Source organism: Schistocerca nitens, chromosome 6 (assembly GCF_023898315.1).
Source record: "Schistocerca nitens isolate TAMUIC-IGC-003100 chromosome 6, iqSchNite1.1, whole genome shotgun sequence".
Taxonomy (NCBI): domain Eukaryota; kingdom Metazoa; phylum Arthropoda; class Insecta; order Orthoptera; family Acrididae; genus Schistocerca; species Schistocerca nitens.
The window spans coordinates 448,767,373-448,789,100 of NC_064619.1; the positions used below are offsets into that span (position 1 = coordinate 448,767,373).

General features: G+C 41.8%; 1 protein-coding gene across 1 annotated transcript in view; it reads left to right on the plus strand.

Moving 5' to 3' along the window:
- The window catches only part of LOC126262736 (ribosomal L1 domain-containing protein 1-like), a 70,117-nt gene extending 49,343 nt beyond the window's left edge, over window positions 1-20,774 (plus strand). The window contains exons 8-10 of the mRNA XM_049959544.1: window positions 1,459-1,637; window positions 3,473-3,685; window positions 20,507-20,774. Coding sequence (XP_049815501.1) covers window positions 1,459-1,637; window positions 3,473-3,685; window positions 20,507-20,677 — 563 coding nt within the window. The 3' untranslated portion in view covers window positions 20,678-20,774. The remainder of the gene's footprint in view (window positions 1-1,458; window positions 1,638-3,472; window positions 3,686-20,506) is intronic.
- Window positions 20,775-21,728: the final 954 nt, after the last annotated feature.

Consider the following 21,728-nt stretch of genomic DNA (forward strand, 5'->3'; position numbering starts at 1 on the left):
AGACATTTTATGTAGTCTAGTACATTTTGGCATCTTGAAAGTAGTTTATATATTGGGTTGTATGGTCTATAAGGAGAAGAAAATTGTGGCAGTTGCTGGTGGTTTCTACGCTATGTACTCATATATATATATCTCTAAAGGAAAATTACAAAATAGCTGTAGAATAATATAAATAACACAGTGGGTAATCAATGACAATAATGAACCTAGTAGAACCAACATTTTATTGGTGGTCACCTATAGTGTTTGTTGGTTTACACAACTCTCCCCACCTCATACAGTTCTTTCAAGAGGTTTACGTTTTTCTGAGGTTATTTGTGAAATCAGTGAAGGTATTTTAAATCTGTCTTGCGACTCCAAGGAACTGTATACTTTTGTCACCAAATGTGTTTTGTTGTATTGAAATAAAATAACATCAGTGGTCTTAATGAAACATGTATACCATTTGGCCTGCTTTTCCCATCTAAAAACAGTTCATTACAAAAGATGTTGATGTTACTACTACGGATTTTTGCTCACACGGGGGAGAAATACAGAAGTCCTTACATTTCTTTGTCAACTTATGTCTTTACTTACCCTTAAGAGTTCAAAATTTGTCAGGTAAAAATGCTAAAACTTGCGTAGAAATCAGGGAAAAATCAGGAAATTTCACTTGGTGAAACTCGTTGCAACCCTGGTAATAATTTGCCTAACAAACACTCGGTGTATTCATTGCTGGATACTGATGCAATGCATTGATGACCCCCAGACCCTTTACATCAAAATATTCAATCTGCTATCTCATAGTGTTACAGAGAGATTCTGCATTAGCACTTGGTCTAGCCAATCAAGAGTTGTTGACAGCCTACCACTAACAAACCAACAGTTTGAAGCAGAGGGTTAGGTCATGGACTTATATTCAGGAGGAGCAGGATCCAGATCCTTAATGGCAATCTAGATTTATGTTTTCTGTACTTTTTTAAATCAGAATACTGCTGATTACATTTCACATTCTAGACCAGTCTGAGCTAGGGCTCTGTCTCCAGTAACATCCTCAGTGATGGCATGTTTAACTAAAATCTTCCTTCCATCATATTTCCCACAAATCATTATTGGTAATAAATGGGAATATTTCTCAAGAAACTGAATCATAGTCTCCATTATTGTGGAAACCACAGTAAAAATAAATGTTCAAGTAAGTTAACACTAAAATTTTTTACATAAGTAAAAGTAATTTTACCATAAATTTTTAAGTCACGTATCACTCTTTAACTAAATACAAATGTTGCAAGAACTGTGAATACAATAATCATTTAAGCTTAACATTGTTGGCTCACACAAGAAAACTGAAATTTGTGTTACAGGCAAATGTTCTTCCACCTTTGTTGTGTTTTGCAACCACTTGCACACTATGTGTATGAACACTGTTTCCCCTTCGTGTTATTGTAGTTGTGACACATTATATTTCTTGTGGTGCAGAATCTGCCAATAGTGTGAAGGTTCCGGTGGAGAAACCACGAAGGCCAAAGGCTGCAGTGCCTGTGGAGGATGAACTGAGCACAATCCCAGGAGCAAGAGTGGTTGTACTACCTAGTGGAGAAGTCATTGTGAAGAAAGAAGCCAACTCGGAGGACTCTGCCAGTGAGGTTGAATCTGAGGTACATCTTCCTGTTGTACTGTCTATGTTCTCAATATCTGTCAGCAACAGATCAGAACTGCAATTTTCAGTGTTGTTGATTTCAGTGGACCTTATTCAGTCAACAAAAAATTAATATAATATCTTATTTCTATCATTAACTCAAGATTATGCAAATCAGAATTTACTTTGTCTGCTAAATGACATTAATCAGCTCTGTTACACATTATGATTTCTTAATATGGCACATGAATCAGTATTTCAGTTCAAGAATTGTGTTATGTTTGCAGTCCTGCATGACTTTTTTTCTTTTCATGAACTAGTTTTTGAGTCTGTATACACTCATCATCAGATGAGGTATGCAGAAATTTATGTACACATCCACTGAATAGCCAAAGAAACTGGTACACCTGCCTAATGATGTGTAGGGCCCCTGCAAGCACACAGAAGTGCCGCAACATGACGTTGAACGGACTCGACTAATGTTTGAAGTAGTGCTGGAGGGAATTGGCACCATGAATCCTGGAGGGCTGTCCATAAATCCCTATGAGGGGGTGGAGAGCTCTTCTGAACAGCACATAGCAAGGCATACAAGATATGCTCAATAATGTTCATGTCTCAGGAGTCTGATGGGGAGTCTGATGGCCAGCGGAAGTATTTAAACTCAGAAATGTGTTCCTGGAGCCACTCTGTAGCAGTTCTGGACGTGTTGGGTGTTGGATTGTCCTGCTGGAATTGCCCAGGTCCGTCGGAATGCACAGTGGACAAGAATGGATGCAGGCGATCAGACAGAATGCTTATGTACGTGCCACCTGTCACAGTCATATCTAAACGTATCAGGGGTCCCATACCACTCCATGTGCTCCACATAATTACAGAGCCTCCGCCAACTTGAACAATCCCCTGCTGACATCCAGGGTCCGTGGATTCCTGAGGTTTCTCCATACCCGTACACATCCATCCGCTTGATGCAATTTGAAACGAGAGTTGTCCGACCAAGCAACATGTTTCCAGTCATCGACAGTCCAATGTCGGTATTGATGGGCCCATGTGAGGTGTAAACTTTGTGTCGTGCAGTCATGAACAGTACATGATTGGCCCTTCGGCTCTTGAATGATTTACATGCTGACACTTGTTGATGCTCAAGCATTGAAATCTGCAGCAATTTGCAGAAGGGCTGCACTTCTGTCATATTAAACAATTCTCTTCAGTCATCATTGGTCCTGTTCTTGCAGGATCTTTTACCGGCCACAGCCATGTCAGAGATTTGGCGTTTTAGCGGATTCCTGATATTCACAGTACACTCATGAAATGGTCATACGAGAAAATCCCCACCTCATCGCTACCTTGGAGATGCTGTGTCCCTCGCTCGTGCGCCAACTATAATACCTCGTTCAGACTCACTTAAATCTTGATAACGTGCCATTGTAGCAGCAGTAACTGATCTAACAACTGCTTGTTGTCTTATGTAGGCGTTGTCAACCGCAGCACCGTTCAGCCTGTATTTGAACCAGTTTCTTTGGCGCTTCGGGTTACCTGTAGTATGCTACTACCAGTAAGAATTCCTGCATGCCTCATCTGAAGCATGATACTCCAAGTATGAATAATATGTAAATTTCTGCATTCCTTGTATGAAAATGAGCCTGAAAAGAATAAAAAACTAGTTAATGAAAAAAATAATTTTTGACTGGTCTTAGCTATATTTCATTTAATATACAGCTACAAAGTTCTTCAGTAATCATAATAGGTAAACTTATTGAGTAAGTTCCACATCTCAATTTTTAAGAAAATTTTTGCGGTTGTATTGTTCCTTTTGTTAGAACAGTCATAGCTAACTTATCTTTAATTGTGATACAGGGAGAACTGGATGATGATGAAGAAGAAGGTGAAGATGCAGATTCAGAGATAGAGAAGGTTGATACAAAGGAGGTGTCCAAAGGTGCAATTAAGCCTAAAACAAAGGTTAATTCAGATGATGAAAATGAAGACAGTGACAGTGATGTAGAAGCAGCAGAAGATGAATATTTGTCTGGATGGATGCAAGAATTCGGGGAATCAGAAAAGCATAATGTAAGCTATACATATTTTTTATTTAAATTTGACTATAGAGACTGCTTTGCAGATATTTTGTTGTTAAAATTTTACAGTAATAGAGACAGATGTTTCCTATACAATATTTGTTTAACATTAAAAATCTCTATAAATTCATAGTGCAGTTACCGTAAACAGGCGCAGTGCTGAGAGTGGATGTCATTTTTAGAAATAGGGCAGTGACACAAATGCAACACAGAGATGCTGATTTCAGTAGCAGGCCAACAACTATGCATGAGCATTCTGGGATCTACAGCTCTGGTTTTCATTTCATTCCTCATCTTTACACATTATTTTTTTCCTCAGTATTTTGTTGTCAGTTTTTGTATTGTTCCTTATTAATTTTATAACTGCACCTATTTTCTATAATTTCCCTGCTTTACTAGTCCGATAATGATTTTCTGTTGTTGTTCACTTTTGTGAAACTTGGCCCTCAGATGTGATGCATGTTCTGTTAGCTGATCTTCTGTATGTTCTAGTTGTCAGTTAACATAAACTGCTAATATTTGACATTATTCTTTTATTGTAGAATTAAGCTTCACAATGGATTTCATGTGGAAGTTTATTTCAGTTTTACCTTAACTGATGAAAGAAATGAAATGTGATTGGTCATGGCATTCTGAGCTGGAAGACCAAGACCAGGTGACAGAGCATGATATCAGTACTCTCATTTTCATATTCCAGCAGCTCAAATTCTAAAATAAAAAATGGAATTTAGGTTGTCGGTTTTTCTGTCTTTGCAATTAACTCCTGATTATCATCTCTGTAAAATTGCAGATATATATATATATATATATATATATATATATATATATATATATATATATATATATAACAGAGGGAATCATTCCACGTGGGAAAAATATATATAAAAACAAAGATGATGTGACTTACCAAACGAAAGCGCTGGCAGGTCGATAGACACACAAACACACACACAAAATTCAAGCTTTCGCAACAAACTGTTGCCTCATCAGGAAAGAGGGAAGGAGAGGGAAAGACGAAAGGATGTGGGTTTTAAGGGAGAGGGTAAGTAGTCATTCCAATCCCGGGAACGGAAAGACTTACCTTAGGGGGAAAAAAAGGACGGGTAAACGCGCACACGCACACGCACACGCACACGCACACGCACACGCACACGCACACGCACACGCACACGCACACGCACACACACACACACACACACACACACACACACACACACATATCCATCCACACATATACAGACACAAGCAGACATATTTAAAGACAAAGAGTTTGGGCAGAGATGTCAGTCGAGGCGGAAGTGAAGAGGCAAAGATGATGTTGAATGACAGGTGAGGTATGAGTGGCGGCAACTTGAAATTAGCGGAGATTGAGGCCTGGTGGGTAACGGGAAGAGAGGATATATTGAAGAGCAAGTTCCCATCTCCGGAGTTCGGATAGGTTGGTGTTGGTGGGAAGTATCCAGATAACTCGGACGGTGTAACACTGTGCCAAGATGTGTTGGCCGTGCACCAAGGCATGTTTCGCCACAGGGTGATCCTCATTACCAACAAACACTGTCTGCCTGTGTCCATTCATGCGAATGGACAGTTTGTTGCTGGTCATTCCCACATAGAATGCATCACAGTGTAGGCAGGTCAGTTGGTAAATCACGTGAGTGCTTTCACATGTGGCTCTGCCTTTGATCGTGTACACCTTCCGGGTTACAGGACTGGAGTAGGTGGTGGTGGTAGGGTGCATGGGACAGGTTTTACACTGGGGGCGGTTACAAGGATAGGAGCCAGAGGGTAGGGAAGGTGGTTTGGGGATTTCATAGGGATGAACTAACAGGTTACGAAGGTTAGGTGGACGGCGGAAAGACACTCTTGGTGGAGTGGGGAGGATTTCATGAAGGATGGATCTCATTTCAGGGCAGGATTTGAGGAAGTCGTATCCCTGCTGGAGAGCCACATTCATAGTCTGGTCCAGTCCCGGAAAGTATCCTGTCACAAGTGGGGCACTTTTGTGGTTCTTCTGTGGGGGATTCTGGGTTCGAGGGGATGAGGAAGTGGCTCTGGTTATTTGCTTCTGTACCAGGTCGGGAGGGTAGTTGCGAGATGCGAAATCTGTTGTCAGGTTGTGGGTGTAATGGTTCAGGGATTCCGGACTGGAGCAGATTCGTTTGCCACGAAGACCTAGGCTGTAGGGAAAGGACCGTTTGATGTGGAATGGGTGGCAGCTGTCATAATGCAGGTACTGTTGCTTGTTGGTGGGTTTGATGTGGACGGACGTGTGAAGCTGGCCATTGGACAGGTGGAGGTCAACGTCAAGGAAAGTGGCATGGGATTTGGAGTAGGACCAGGTGAATCTGATGGAACCAAAGGAGTTGAGGTTGGAGAGGAAATTCTGAAGTTCTTCTTCACTGTGAGTCCAGATCATGAAGATGTCATCAATAAATCTGTACCAAACTTTGGGTTGGCAGGCCTGGGTAACCAAGAAGGCGTCCTCTAAGCGACCCATGAATAGGTTGGCGTAGGAGGGGACCATCGTGGTACCCATGGCTGTTCCCTTTAATTGTTGGTATGTCTGGCCTTCAAAAGTGAAGAAGTTGTGGGTCAGGATGAAGCTGGCTAAGGTGATGAGGAAAGAGGTTTTAGGTAGGGTGGCAGGTGATCGGCGTGAAAGGAATTGCTCCATCGCAGCGAGGCCCTGGACGTGCGGAATATTTGTGTACAAGGAAGTGGCATCAATGGTTACAAGGATGGTTTCCGGGGGTAACAGATTGGGTAAGGATTCCAGGTGTTCGAGAAAGTGGTTGGTGTCTTTGATGAAGGATGGGAGATTGCATGTAATGGGTTGAAGGTGTTGATCTATGTAGGCAGAGAGACGTTCTGTGGGGGCTTGGTAACCAGCTACAATGGGGCGGCCGGGATGATTGGGTTTGTGGATTTTAGGAAGAAGGTAGAAGGTAGGGGTGTGGGGTGTCGGTGGGGTCAGGAGGTTGATGGAGTCAGGTGAAAGGTTTTGCAGGGGGCCTAAGGTTCTGAGGATTCCTTGAAGCCTTGCCTGGACATCGGGAATGGGGTTACCTTGGCAAAGTTTGTATGTGGTGTTGTCTGAAAGCTGACGCAGTCCTTCAGCCACATACTCCCGACGATCAAGTACCACGGTCGTGGAACCCTTGTCCGCCGGAAGAATGACGATGGATCGGTCAGCCTTCAGATCACGGATAGCCTGGGCTTCAGCAGTGGTGATGTTGGGAGTAGGATTAAGGTTTTTTAAGAAGGATTGAGATGCAAGGCTGGAAGTCAGAAATTCCTGGAAGGTTTGGAGAGGGTGATTTTGAGGAAGAGGAGGTGGGTTCCGCTGTGACGGAGGACGGAACGTTCCAGGCAGGGTTCAATTTGGATAGTGTCTTGGGGAGTTGGACCATTAGGAGTAGGATTGGATCATTTTTCTTCGTGGCAAAGTGATATTTCCAGCAGAGAGTACGAGTGTAGGACAGTAAATCTTTGACGAGGGTTGTTTGGTTGAATCTGGGAGTGGGGCTGAAGGTGAGGCCTTTGGATAGGACAGAGGTTTCGGATTGGGATAGAGGTTTGGAGGAAAGGTTAACTATGATGTGACTTACCAAATGAAAGTGCTGGCAGGTCGACAGACACACAAACAAACACAAACATACACACAAAATTCAAGCTTTCGCAACCCAAGGTTGCTTCATCAGGAAAGAGGGAAGGAGAGGGAAAGACGAAAGGATGTGGGTTTTAAGGGAGAGGGTAAGGAGTCATTCCAATCCCGGGAGCGGAAAGACTTACCTTAGGGGGAAAAAAGGACGGGTATACACTTGCGCACACACACACATATCCATCCACACATATACAGACACAAGCAGACATATTTTTCCCACGTGGAATGTTTCCCTCTATTATATTGATATCAGTAATTTGAACCCAACAATTACGTTTGTTATTGTCACTGTTGCATTTCGAAATCTTTTCTGTCGTCTTATTTTCTCTTTCTGTTTTTGCCAGTAGTTTCACTTTGTATTCACCTTCTCCTTTTTACCGTAATCTGCTATACAATTTTATCCCGCCTATATATACTCAGTAATACGTAACCCACTTCCAAACCATAACCAAAAAAAATTTTTTGCCACTTTCAACACTACCGCCGCTATAAAATCCACCATTTCTAGTTCACAAACAGTTCCTTGCACCTTTTAAACAACCATTTCGGATAATTCTAATAACTTTCGCTTTATTTCCATTTCCGTTTTTCGCACATCACTGATAATTTTTATCCGCTTCCCACAGGGTTTAACGTCATTATTTCTTCGTCAGACAATTGTTAGCCTCATTTTCATAATCTGCCTCAACAAAACCACTGCTTTTAATATATTACACGCAGTTTTTTCGAAATTTTCCCGAATTTCTCCGTCCTGTAACGTGTTTTGGCGGCAACACAATCACCTAACCTTTGTGCACATCGTTGTCTACCAACCCAAGTCCAACATAGCCCAGCTGTAACCAACATCTTCTCGCCTTTTTTCACACCAGATCTCCAGTTACTTTCCAGTTCACCTCTATCTCTCCCCATATATTTTTATTTTCATTTTCATTTCAGCCTCATTTTACACTTTCCACCATCTAATACCATGTCACCCTCACAACACCCCCACAACGACCCCATTAAGTTTTATTTACATTCCCTCCGCAAACATGCCTTCGCCCTAGCCAGATTACGCTCCCATATTCTATTTTCTCAGGCTTGTCTGACATTTGGCATTACCCCCAAAGGCCTCACACTTAAAGTTCCCATCTCTGGCTGCAACCCTTCTTTCCATCAGTCCCTATACCAGTTCCAAAATGAACAATCCATTGCCCTCACCCACCTAATCCTTCACCTACACATCAACTCAGCCAAAGAACACACCCGTCAACTCCTATCCTTAATAAAAGTCCTTAATCTTTCCTCTCCCACATCCACACCAGCTGTTAAGAGCATCCTCCTACAGGCCAACCGTAAATTAGAACAGCATGCCACCCTCCACCTCAAAAAACTATCCAATCTCCTGGTTTCCCCCCTCCGGAAAGGCAACTCACTCACCCTTCACAACCTTTCCAGCAAACCTCAACCTCCTCTCATTGCACACAAACCCAGTCTCTCCCATCTACTCAATCTCCCACTTCCAGCTCCACTCCCTCCAAAACCTCAAAATTCCAATCAACACAATCTGGAACCACAAGACCCTAATTCAGTAGTTAACCTTTCCTCCAAACCTCTCTCCCAGTCCGAAACCTCTGTCCTATCCAAAGGCCTCACCTTCAGCCCCACTCCCAGATTCAACCAAACAGCCCTCGTCAAAGATTTACTGTCCTACACTCGTACTCTCTGCTGGAAATATCACTTTGCCACGAAGAAAAATGATCCAATCCTACTCCTAATGGTCCAACTCCCCAAGACACCATCCAAATTGAACCCTGCCTGGAACAGTTCCGTCCTCCGTCGCAGTGGGACCCACCTCCTCTTCCTCAAAATCACCCTCTCCAAACCTTCCAGGAATTTCTGACTTCCAGCCTTGCATCTCAATCCTTCTTAAAAAACCTTAATCCTACTCCCAACATCACCACTGCTGAAGCCCAGGCTATCCGTGATCTGAAGGCTGACTGATCCATCGTCATTCTTCCGGCGGACAAGGGTTCCACGACCGTGGTACTTGATCGTCTGGAGTATGTGGCTGAGGGACTGCGTCAGCTTTCAGACAACACCACATACAAACTTTGCCAAGGTAACCCCATTCCCGATGTCCAGGCAGAGCTTCAAGGAATCCTCAGAACCTTAGGACCCCTGCAAAACCTTTCACCTGACTCCATCAACCTCCTGAACCCACCGACACCCCGCACCCCTACCTTCTACCTTCTTCCTAAAATCCACAAACCCAATCATCCCGGCCGCCCCATTGTAGCTGGTTACCAAGCCCCCACAGAACGTCTCTCTGCCTATGTAGATCAACACCTTCAACCCATTACATGCAGTCTCCCATCCTTCATCAAAGACACCAACCACTTTCTCGAACGCCTGGAATCCTTACCCAATCTGTTACCCCCGAAACCATCCTTGTAACCATTGATGCCACTTCCTTATACACAAATATTCCGCACGTCCAGGGCCTCACTGCGATGGAGCATTTCCTTTCACGCCGATCACCTGCCACCCTACCTAAAACCTCTTTCCTCATCACCTTAGCCAGCTTCATCCTGACCCACAACTTCTTCACTTTTGAAGGCCAGACATACCAACAATTAAAGGGAACAGCCATGGGTACCACGATGGCCCCCTCGTACGCCAACCTATTCATGATTCGCTTACAGGAAGCCTTTTTGGTTACCAAGGTCTGCCAACCCAAAGTTTGGTAGAGATTTATTGATGACATCTTCATGATCTGGACTCACAGTGAAGGAGAACTTCAGAATTTCCTCTCCAACCTCAACTCCTTTGGTTCCATCAGATTCACCTGGTCCTACTCCAAATCCCATGCCACTTTCCTTGACGTTGACCTCCACCTGTCCAATGGCCAGCTTCACACGTCCGTCCACATCAAACCCACCAACAAGCAACAGTACCTGCATTATGACAGCTGCCACCCATTCCACATCAAACGGTCCTTTCCCTACAGCCTAGGTCTTCGTGGCAAACGAATCTGCTCCAGTCCGGAATCCCTGAACCATTACACCCACAACCTGACAACAGATTTCGCATCTCGCAACTACCCTCCCGACCTGGTACAGAAGCAAATAACCAGAGCCACTTCCTCATCCCCTCGAACCCAGAATCCCCCACAGAAGAACCACAAAAGTGCCTTCCCTACCCTCTGGCTCCTATCCTTGTAACCGCCCCCGGTGTAAAACCTGTCCCACGCACCCTCCCACCACCACCCACTCCAGTCCTGTAACCCGGAAGGTGTACACGATCAAAGGCAGAGCCACATGTGAAAGCACCCACGTGATTTACCAACTGACCTGCCTACACTGTGATGCATTCTATGTGGGAATGACCAGCAACAAACTGTCCATTCGCATGAATGGACACAGGCAGACAGTGTTTGTTGGTAATGAGGATCACCCTGTGGCGAAACATGCCTTGGTGCACGGCCAACACATCTTGGCACAGTGTTACACCGTCCGGGTTATCTGGATACTTCCCACCAACACCAACCTATCCGAACTCCGGAGATGGGAACTTGCTCTTCAATATATCCTCTCTTCCCGTTACCCACCAGGCCTCAATCTCCGCTAATTTCAAGTTGCCGCCACTCATACCTCACCTGTCATTCAACATCATCTTTGCCTCTTCACTTCCACCTCGACTGACATCTCTGCCCAAACTCTTTGTCTTTAAATATGTCGGCTTGTGAGATGTCTGCTTGTGTCTGTGTATGTGTGGATGGATATATGTGTGTGTGTGTGTGTGTGTGTGTGTGTGTGTGTGTGTGTGTGTGTGTGTGTGCGCGAGTGTATACCCGTCCTTTTTTCCCCCTAAGGTAAGTCTTTACGCTCCCGGGATTGGAATGACTACTTACCCTCTCACTTAAAACCCACATCCTTTCGTCTTTCCCTCTCCTTCTCTCTTTCCTGACGAGGCAACAGTTTGTTGCGAAAGCTTGAATTTTGTGTGTGTGTTTGTGTTTGTTTGTGTGTCTATCGACCTGCCAGCGCTTTCGTTCGGTAAGTCACATCATCTTTGTTTTTATATATCGGGATTGGAATGACTCCTTACCCTCTCCCTTAAAACCCACATCCTTTCGTCTTTCCCTCTCCTTCCTTTCCTGATGAGGCAACAGTTTGTTGCGAAAGCTTGAATGTTGTGTGTGTGTTTGTGTTTGTTTGTGTATCTATCGACCTGCCAGCGCTTTCGTTCGGTAAGTCACATCATCTTCGTATATATATATTCCTACGTGGAATGTTTCCCTATATCTATATCTATATATATATATAGGGAAACATTCCACGTAGGAAAAATATATCTAAAAACAAAGATGATGTGACTTACCAAATGAAAGTGCTGGCAGGTCGACAGACACACAACAAACACAAACATACACACAAAATTCAAGCTTTCGCAACAAACTGTTGCCTCATCAGGAAAGAGGGAAGGAGAGGGAAAGATGAAAGGATGTGGGTTTTAAGGGAGAGGGTAAGGAGTCATTCCAATCCCGGGAGCGGAAAGACTTACCTTAGGGGGAAAAAAGGACGGGTATAAACTCGCGCACACACACACACATCCATCCACACACATACAGACACAATATATCTGCTTGTGTCTGTATATGTGTGGATAGATATGTGTGTGTGTGCGAGTGTATACCCGTCCTTTTTTTCCCCCTAAGGTAAGTCTTTCCGCTCCCGGGATTGGAATGACTCCTTACCCTCTCCCTTAAAACCCACATCCTTTCGTCTTTCCCTCTCCTTCCCTCTTTCCTGATGAGGCAACAGTTTGTTGCAAAAGCTTGAATTTTGTGTGTATGTTTGTGTTTGTTTGTGTGTCTGTCGACCTGCCAGCACTTTCATTTGGTAAGTCACATCATCTTTGTTTATATTAAAAACAAAGATGATGTGACTTACCAAATGAAAGTGCTGGCAGGTCGACAGACACACAAACAAACACAAACATACACACAAAATTCAAGCTTTCGCAACAAACCGTTGCCTCGTCAGGAAAGAGGGAAGGAGAGGGAAAGACGAAAGGATTTGGGTTTTAAGGGAGAGGGTAAGGAGTCATTCCAATCCCGTGAGCGGAAAGACTTACCTTAGGGGGAAAAAAGGACGGGTATACACTCACACACACACGCATATCCATCCACACATATACAGACACAAGCAGACATCTTTAAAAACAAAGGGTTTTTGCAGAGATGTCAGTCGAGGCAGAAGTGCAGAGGCAAAGATGTTGTTGAATGACAGGTGAGGTATGAGTGGCGGCAACTTGAAATTAGCGGAGATTGAGGCCTGGTGGATAACGGGAAGAGAGGATATACTGAAGAGCAAGTTCCCATCTCCGGAGTTCGGATAGGTTGGTGTTAGTGGGAAGTATCCAGATAACCCGGACGGTGTAACACTGCGCCAAGATGTGCTGGCCGTGCACCAAGGCATGTTTCGCCACAGGGTGATCCTCATTACCAACAAACACTGTCTGCCTGTGTCCATTCATGCAAATGGACAGTTTGTTGCTGGTCATTCCCACATAGAATGCGTCACAGTGTAGGCAGGTCAGTTGGTAGATCACATGGGTGCTTTCACACGTGGCTCTGCCTCTGATCGTGTACACCTTCCGGGTTACAGGACTGGAGTAGGTGGTGGTGGGAGGGTGCATGGGACAGGTTTTACAACGGGGGCGGTTACAAGGGTAGGAGCCAGAGGGTAGGGAAGGTGGTTCGGGGATTTCATAGGGATGAACTAGAAGGTTACGAAGGTTAGGTGGACAGCGGAAAGACACTCTTGGTGGAGTGGGGAGGATTTCACGAAGGATGGATCTCATTTCAGGGCAGAATAATTTTTCCTACGTGGATTGTTTCCCTCTATTATATATATATATATATATATATATATATATATATATATATATATATAGAGAGAGAGAGAGAGAGAGAGAGAGAGAGAGAGAGAGAGAGAGTGAGTGCGCCTGGTCACCAAAGACATTCATATTGACAATGATTCTACTATGAAACTGGGTGTTTGAGCCAGTCAGTACCACACCGGAGTTGGCTTCACCAGTTTGTGGGTATTGCATATAACTCCCTTCCAGTATGCACCTGTGTGAATATACAATTACAGTTCCCTCATGGCATCCCGTATTTCATTCCTTGCAGCTTTTGTCAGTGTAAGGTGAAATTTAACCTCAAAAAAAACTCTTTGTGCCCCTAGACACCAGTTATAGGTACCATTTGTTTGAGTGTCAGTTAATAGCCTCATTTGAAACAGCACAAGTTGGCGCATGATTACTAATGGAAATTGATGTTTTTGCAACTAGACTATGGACTGTTAACATTCTGCCACAGAAATATCACCGTCTCAGATCATCTAATTTCAGATGTGAGAGTGGATCCACTTTAAGCTATTCTTATCTTTAATATTTTTATACTTTTTTTTCCAAACTTGTATCTTCTTTTTCGGAAAACACGGATGTCAAAGAATGCTACTGTGCTATCTTTCTTATATACATTGTAATCCTGTTATAATTTTGAAAATGCTGTTTATGTGTTTAGGGGAAGAAAGCCAGTGTGCACTCTGTGTGCACCGGGGGGGAGGGGGCGGGGGCATTCTGGATACGAATAGGATGAATAGGGTGCTTCCAGATGCCATGAAGAGTACTGAATAGGGTGCTTCCAGATGCCATGAAGAGTACAGGGTGGAGCCAACTGCAGGTGGTGGCCCAAGTCGGTACCAGTGACGTGTGTCGCTTTGGATCGGAGGAGATTCTCTCTGGTTTCGGTCGGTTAGCGGAAATGGTGAACACTGCCAGTCTTGCTTGCGGGATTAAAGCGGAGTTCACTATCTACAGTATCATCGACAGAACTGACTGTGGCTCTTTGGTGCAGAGCCAAGTGGAGGGTCTGAATCAGAGGCTCAGGTGTTTCTGTGTCCTTGTAGGCTGCAGATTCCTTGACTTGCGCCATCAGGTGGTGGGGTTCTGGGTTCTGCTTAATGGGTCAGGAGTCCACTACTCACAGGAAGCAGCTACACGGGTAGCTGGATAGGACTGGTCTCAGGAAACCGCAGAAAGGGTGGCCGTCTAAAAGGGGGCAGAACAGTAGTTGTAGAAACGATCGGTATTGTGGTTGTAAATTGTCGTAGCTGTATTGGGAAAGAACCAGAGCTCCAAGCCCTAGTAGAAAGCAGAGAAGCTTTAATAGTTATAGATACGGAAAGCTGGCTAAAGCCAGAAATAAGTTAAGCCGAAATTTTTTCAAACAACCTAACAGTGTTCGGAAAGGATAGATTAAATACAGTTGGTGGGGGAGTATTTATTGCTGTCAGAAGTAATTTACCTTGTAGTGAAATTGAAGTAGATAGTTCCTGCGAAATAGTATGGGTAGGGGTTATACTTGACAATCAGACTAAACTATTAATTGGATCATTTTACTGACCCCCCAACTCAGAAGATATAGTTGCTGAACAGTTCAAAGAAAACTTTAGTCTCATTTCAAATAGGTACCCCACTCACACAATTATAGTTGGTGGTGATTTCAATCTACCCTCGATATGCAGGAAAAATTATACGCTTAAAGCCGGTGGCAGGCATAAAACTTCATCTGAAATTGTACTGAATGCTTTTTCAGAAAATTATTTTGAACAATTTGTTCATGAGCTCACTCGAAGCATATATTGTTGTGAAATCATACTTGATCTCTTACAAGGGAACCTCCCCATCGCACCCCCCTTGAAAAACTGAACACAGATCAATCGAGAAAACAAGAAGAAGTTGTGTGGAACTATGAAAAAATAAGCAAAATATACAAACTAAGTAGTCCATGGACAATATAGGCAACATCAAGGGGAGTGTGAGCTCGGGAGTGCCGTGGTCCCGTGGTTAGCGTGAGCAGCTGTGGAACGAGAGGTCCTTGGTTCAAGTTTTCCTTCGAGTGAAAAGTTTAATTATTTATTTTCAGTTTACGTGACAAACTCTTATGTTTTCATCACTTTTTTGGGAGTGATTATCACATCCACAAGACAACCTAAATCGGGCAAGGTAGAAGAATCCTTTTACCCATTCGCCAAGTGCACAAGTTAGGTGGGTCGACAACATATTCCTGTCATGTGACGCACATGCCGTCACCAGTGGCGTATAGAATATATCAGACGTGTTTTCCTGTGAGGAATCGGTTGATCTATGACCTTGCGATCAAATGTTTTCGGTTCCCATTGGAGAGGCACGTCCTTTCGTCTACTAATCGCACGGTTTTGTGGTGCGGTCGCAAAACACAGACACTAAACTTATTACAGTGAACAGAGATGTCAATGAACGAATGGACAGATCATAACCATGCGAAAATAAAGAAAGTAAACTTTTCACTCTGGGGAAGACTTGAACCAAGGACCTCTCATTCCGCAGCTGCTCAGGCTAACCCCGGGACCACGGCGACCCTTAGCTTGACTATCCTTTATGTTGCTTATCTTACACATGGACTACTCAGTTTGTATATTTTGCTTTTTTTTTCAAGTTTCACACAACTTCTTCCTGTTTTCTCGATTGATCTGTGTTCAGTTTTTGAAGGCCTATCCACTGTGCCAACTTATAACTAAATCTGAGGGGGGTGCGATGGGGAGGTTCCCTTGTCAGCAACAAATAATCCTGGACAAACAGGGAGTATCATAACAAATACAGGGATTAGTGAGCACAAGGCAGTTGCTGCTAGTCTGAATAGCTGATAAAAATGCTCTTAGTGCCTTTTTAAGAGACAGTCTCCACTCCTTCCCATCTGATCATGTAAGCATGGAAAAGATGTGGAACGATTTCAAAGAGATAGTATTGATGGCAAATGAGAGATATATAACACATAAATTGATAAGTGATCGTATTGATCCCCCATGATACACAAAATCGGTCAGATCACTGTTGCAGAAGCAGCAAAAAAATCATGGCAAATTAAAAAAAAAATGCAAAATCCCCAAGATTGGCTAAGTATTGCAGAAGTTCGAAATATAATGCTTACTTCAATGCGAGATGCTTTTAATAATTTTCATAACGAAACTCTGTTTTGGAATCTGGCAGAAAACCCAAAGAGATTTTGGTTATACGTAAGCACACCAGTGTCAAGATTCAGTCAATACCTTCACTGTGCGACAACGGTGAAGTCACTGATGACAGTGCCACTAAAGCAGAGTTATTAAACACGGTTTTCCAAAACTCCTTCACGAAAGAAGATGAAGTGAATATTCCTGAATTCCAGTCAAGAACAACTGCCAAGATGAGATACATAGAAATAGATATCATCGGTGTAGCAAAGCAGCTTAAATCACTTAATAAAGGCAAGGCATCTGCTCCAGATTGTATACCAGTCTGGTTCCTTTCAGAGTATGCTGATATAAGAGCTCCATATTTAGCAATTATATGAAAGTGCTTGCTAACAGAAAGTTCCATACCTCAAGCATGGAAAATTGCTCAAGTCACACCAATACCCAAAAAGGGAAGTAGGAGTAATCCGCTGAATTACAGGTCCATATCACTAATGTCGATTTGCAGTAGGGTTTTGGAAAATATACTGTGTTCGAACATTATGAATTACCTTGAAGAAAATGATTTATTGACACACAGCATGGATTCAGAAAAAATTGTTCTTGTGAAACACAGCTAGCTCTTTACACTTACAAAGTAATGAGTGCTATCGACAGGGAATGTCAAATTGATTCAATTTTTTTTAGATTTCCAGAAGGCTTTCGACACGTTCCTCACAACGTCTTCTAACCAAACTGCGTGCCTATGGAATATTGCCTCAGTTGTGCGACTGGATCCGTGATTTCCTGTCGAAGGTCACAATTCGTAATAATAAACGGAAAGTCATAGAGTAAAACAGAAGTAATATCCGGATTCCCCAAGGAAGTGTTATAGACCCTCTGTTGTTCCTGATCTGTATTAACGACATAGCAGACAATCTCAGTAGCCGTCTTAGATTGTTTGCAGATGATGCTGTCATTTACCGTGTTGTAAAGTCATCAGATGACCAAAACGAATTGCATAATGATTTAGATAAGGTATCTGTATGGTGCGAAAAGTGGCAGTTGAAGTTATTCACATGAGTACTAAAAGAAATCCGCTAAGTTTCGATTATGCGATAAGTCACACAAATCTTGAAGGCTGTAAATTCAACTAAATACTTAGGGATTACAATTACAAATAACGTAAATTGGAACGATCACATAGATAATGTTGTGGGTACAGCAAACCATAGACTGTGATTCATTATCAGAACACTTAGAAGGTGCAACAGGTCTACTAAAGAGACTTCTTACACATGCTTGTCACCCCTATTCTGGAGTATTGCTGTGCGGTGTGGGATCCGCATCAGGTGGGACTGATGGATGACATCGAAAAATTTCAAAGAAGGGCGGCTCGCTTTGTTCTGTCGCGAAATAGGGGATCTTCTCATGAAATTTCAATCACCCGTTTTCTCCTCTGATTGCGAAAACATTCTGTTGGCACTCACCTACAGAGGGAAAAATGATCATCATGATAAAATAAGGGAAATCAGGGCACGCACAGAAAAATTTAAGTGCTTGTTTTTTCCGTGTGCCCTCTGAGAGTGGAAAGGTAGAGAAACAGCTTGAAGGTGGTTCATTGAACCCTCTGCCAGGCACTTTATTGTGAATAGCAAAGTAATCACATAGATGTAGATGTGTCCCAAATTGCTATACAGTGTTTCTTGCTCTTAAAACAAGACAATGATAGCACAGTGTGTTTAGACTGTGATGGTTATTTTAGGAAGCATGATAATCAAAATTTCCTCTGAATTGAATTATTGAGGCTGGGGTCAGTGAATTGCACCTACCACGATGCAAAAAACAGCTGTGTTTCGATGTCCTCATCATATTGTCATAATAAAAAGTATAAAGAGACCAGTAATTTAATTTCTGGTTAAGTGTTCATCGTGAAACTGTGAAGGCAGACAGTGCAGATATCTTAAAGTACATTGACTGGATCTTCGATAATCCATATAAATACAGGCAGTATAAGATGTGAAGTTAGCAGTGGAGGTGCAGAGATTTATTGCTGAAGTCCTACACAATTTCTTTTATTTTATAATTGTATTCTGCAATACCTGGTCGTCTCCTTGTTTTCAAAATAAAACAACAATAGTATTTTAGGTTCTTCTACCTTTCACATGTAAAATTACTTGTAAAGATGCAACCTAACTTTCTCTGCCACTGTTAATGATTCTATTCCATGTCATCTTCCATTGCATACATTCTTAAAAGCATGCGCCTGTTTTTCTTTTTGGCGCTGGTTCACTTCCGTACATTTAGCCAGTCACTGTGGACCTCATGTTGTCACGATAATGTCAAGCCTTAGGTATGTCTATAAAAGATTTTATGTTTCCCTTTATTCAGTCCTTTTATTTCACGACAGTCTGTTTTGTAAGCAACATTTTATCTAAACTTAACTTATCATAAAATCATACAAGATATGCTTTAAGATTTATTTTACCTTGCCAGTGTGAATGTAACTTTCATCGCCTAGATATATCATTTGTTTTATCTTTAACATACCTTTGGTTTGCCACTTAATCATTATTTTAGTTTTTGTGTATCAAATGATGTTCCTGAATTCTGCTTTATTTAAATTGGACTACGTATCTTCTGACAGATAAGTTTTATCTTAATGAGACGAAAGGATGTTGGGTCATCCACTGCTTATTGTTTAGAATAAATTATAAATATGAGTCCATAATTTTTGCTACACAGTTCCATGTATGTGGAACAGCATATTTTCTTATTGTTACTCTTGTTTACATACTGCTATATCCCTAAAGATGTGCCTCTAATGCGGTGGAACTAGTTGGATTAGACATAAAGATTTATCATACAGCTGAAGCAGTCTGATTTGTCATGGTTCAATTCTACAGCTATGGGTAATTGCAATACAAAATTTGCTACAAGTAAGAAATATAAAGGAGGGTACATGATAAACGGGATATACTGTTTCTAATTTCAGTTTGGTATGTTATATTGTTATTTCAAGTAAATGCTCATGGTATCAGTCAGCTTACTCCTAGCCCTCTCATGAATTCTTCCTTCATTTGAGTTACTATCTTCCCTTTATAATCATGTTTTTATTAGGTTGCTTTGTTGTTTGTTTGTCTGTGGGTTACAAGTTTTGAAATTGATTTCAAACTAACTCCTGATGAGCTACACTTCCATATCTGCTGTGTGGCGGAGAGTACTTTGTTTTTCTGTCTGCCTGTTTGTCTAGTCGGTAGTAATTTTGCAATTATTTTAAACTAATTTCATGATGAGCTATAGATTTGAAACTGTGAACATAACTCAGAACTGGATAAAAATGCAATATTAACTTGCATTATTGCCTGGAGTGTGACAGAGGGTATTCTTATGGACCACTGCTATTTCCTCATATTCCTGTTCCAGTCACGAGTGTTTTATGTTAAGAATGATTGTTGGTAAGCCCCCACATGTGCTTGACTCTCCCTAATGTTTACCTTCATTATCTTTTCGAGGTGTATGCATAGAAAGAAGCAATACACTGTTTGACTTATCTGAAGAGAAACTGAAATAAATGTGAAATTTACCATGTGTCTGTTGTAATCTCATCAGAATGTTTGAAATTGATTGAAAAATTCCAAACGCAAGACTAAAAAGCAGAAAACAATTATTAAGTTAAAAAACTTTTTAATATAACACATTTTTAATAGCTGTGACAATAGTTACAAAATTTAAAACAAAAATGTGGGGCGCATGCGGTAGCTAATAGCAAGTAGCATAGAGATTAGCTTCTTTGAAAAAATCATACAACATGTAATAACATTTGCAGTACAATAAAATTGTTAGTGACTTGGGTGAACTATAAGTGTTGTCATGGGTCTTAAAAACTCATAAGCACAAATTTTCTGGACTATCTGTATAGGTTTAGAAATCTGTATGGGCCTAGGAAATTTATTTTATACTTTTTAGTTCATTTAGTTCATTTTAAAAATATTTTGAATAATTATTTGTTAATTGTAATTATTCAATTTAAATTTGTTAATCTCCATTAAGATAAGAATCCACAAAATGGTAGGATGTTTTCCAAAACATGTAATTTGAATAAGACAACCTGTATTTCTTTCAGGATGAGGAAGATGAACCAGCAAAAAAGAAGTCAAGACATCAGGATGATTCAACAAAACATAAGAAGAAAACAAAAGTAGGAAAAACATTAAACACTACAAAGTCTATGAAGAAGACTAAGAAAACTCAAGATAAAAAAGAAAGTGAAAAAAAGAAAAAGACAAAAAAATAGACGAAGTATTCAGCTAGGAAACTGTTGTTACTTTCAACAGATAACTTCAATATGATGTTGCAAAATATTGTAATAATAAACTACAGTAATTTTTGTAGTGTGCTGTGTGTTACTTTTCTTTATTTCCCATCTCAAATATAATTCTTGCACAGTAAATTTACATACTTTTGCAGCTAATGTATTCAAGTCATTTAACTTCACCAGCATGTGGAGTATTAACACAAGTTTACTTGTACACCGGATACACCTTTTCATGCTTCCACTAAAGAAATTCAGGTGAATGCCAAAATCATTCCTTAACAGATCATGGCTGTTTCATCTCCCAACCCTCCTCCAGCTACGTTAGTTCTCCACTTTCAGAGAAGTTTAACATTTATTAAATGATATCATCACGTATATCTCATATCACATCTGTCCTAGTGTAGACCACAACCACCGGGCGATAATGTTGTGATGTGTTCTCAATGCTGGTGAGGTATGTCACTTTGAATGCCTGTGCCATTGTATATTTCTGAAACCACTACACAACAAATTAGTCCAAGTCCTTTGTCTGTTTTATTATAATTTACAGATACCTCGATGAGGATTGTGAACGCAAGTATACAATATTTCTAGTAATGCAGTCTTTCCTTGCGGCTAAGTCGAAGAAGCAATACAGTATTTGACTGTGCTGTTAACAATAAGAAGTTCATCACTGCTATGGCACACTCAAAGACGGCATTCTGATTAGTCCACTGTGACTAAAGCATTGCGGGTACGATTCCGTGATGTGACTGCCCCTGCAGCCCTCCATCGTGGGTTATAATACCCTGCAGATGACTCAGTGGAGTCCTGTGATTGGCTGCTGCTATTGGAGATAGTGACTCATTGTTGGTTCTTTTTCCTGCCTGAACGATGTCATTGTAGTCTTAGACTGGTGCTTGCGGGAAGAGGTGCAGCAAAGTAGCTCTTCCACCGAAGATGACGTATTGAGCAGCTGTCGGACCGGCATTGCTAGCAACCCAGAACACAGAAATGTAGGAAGGCAGGTATCTGGCAGCTGTAGCCAGAG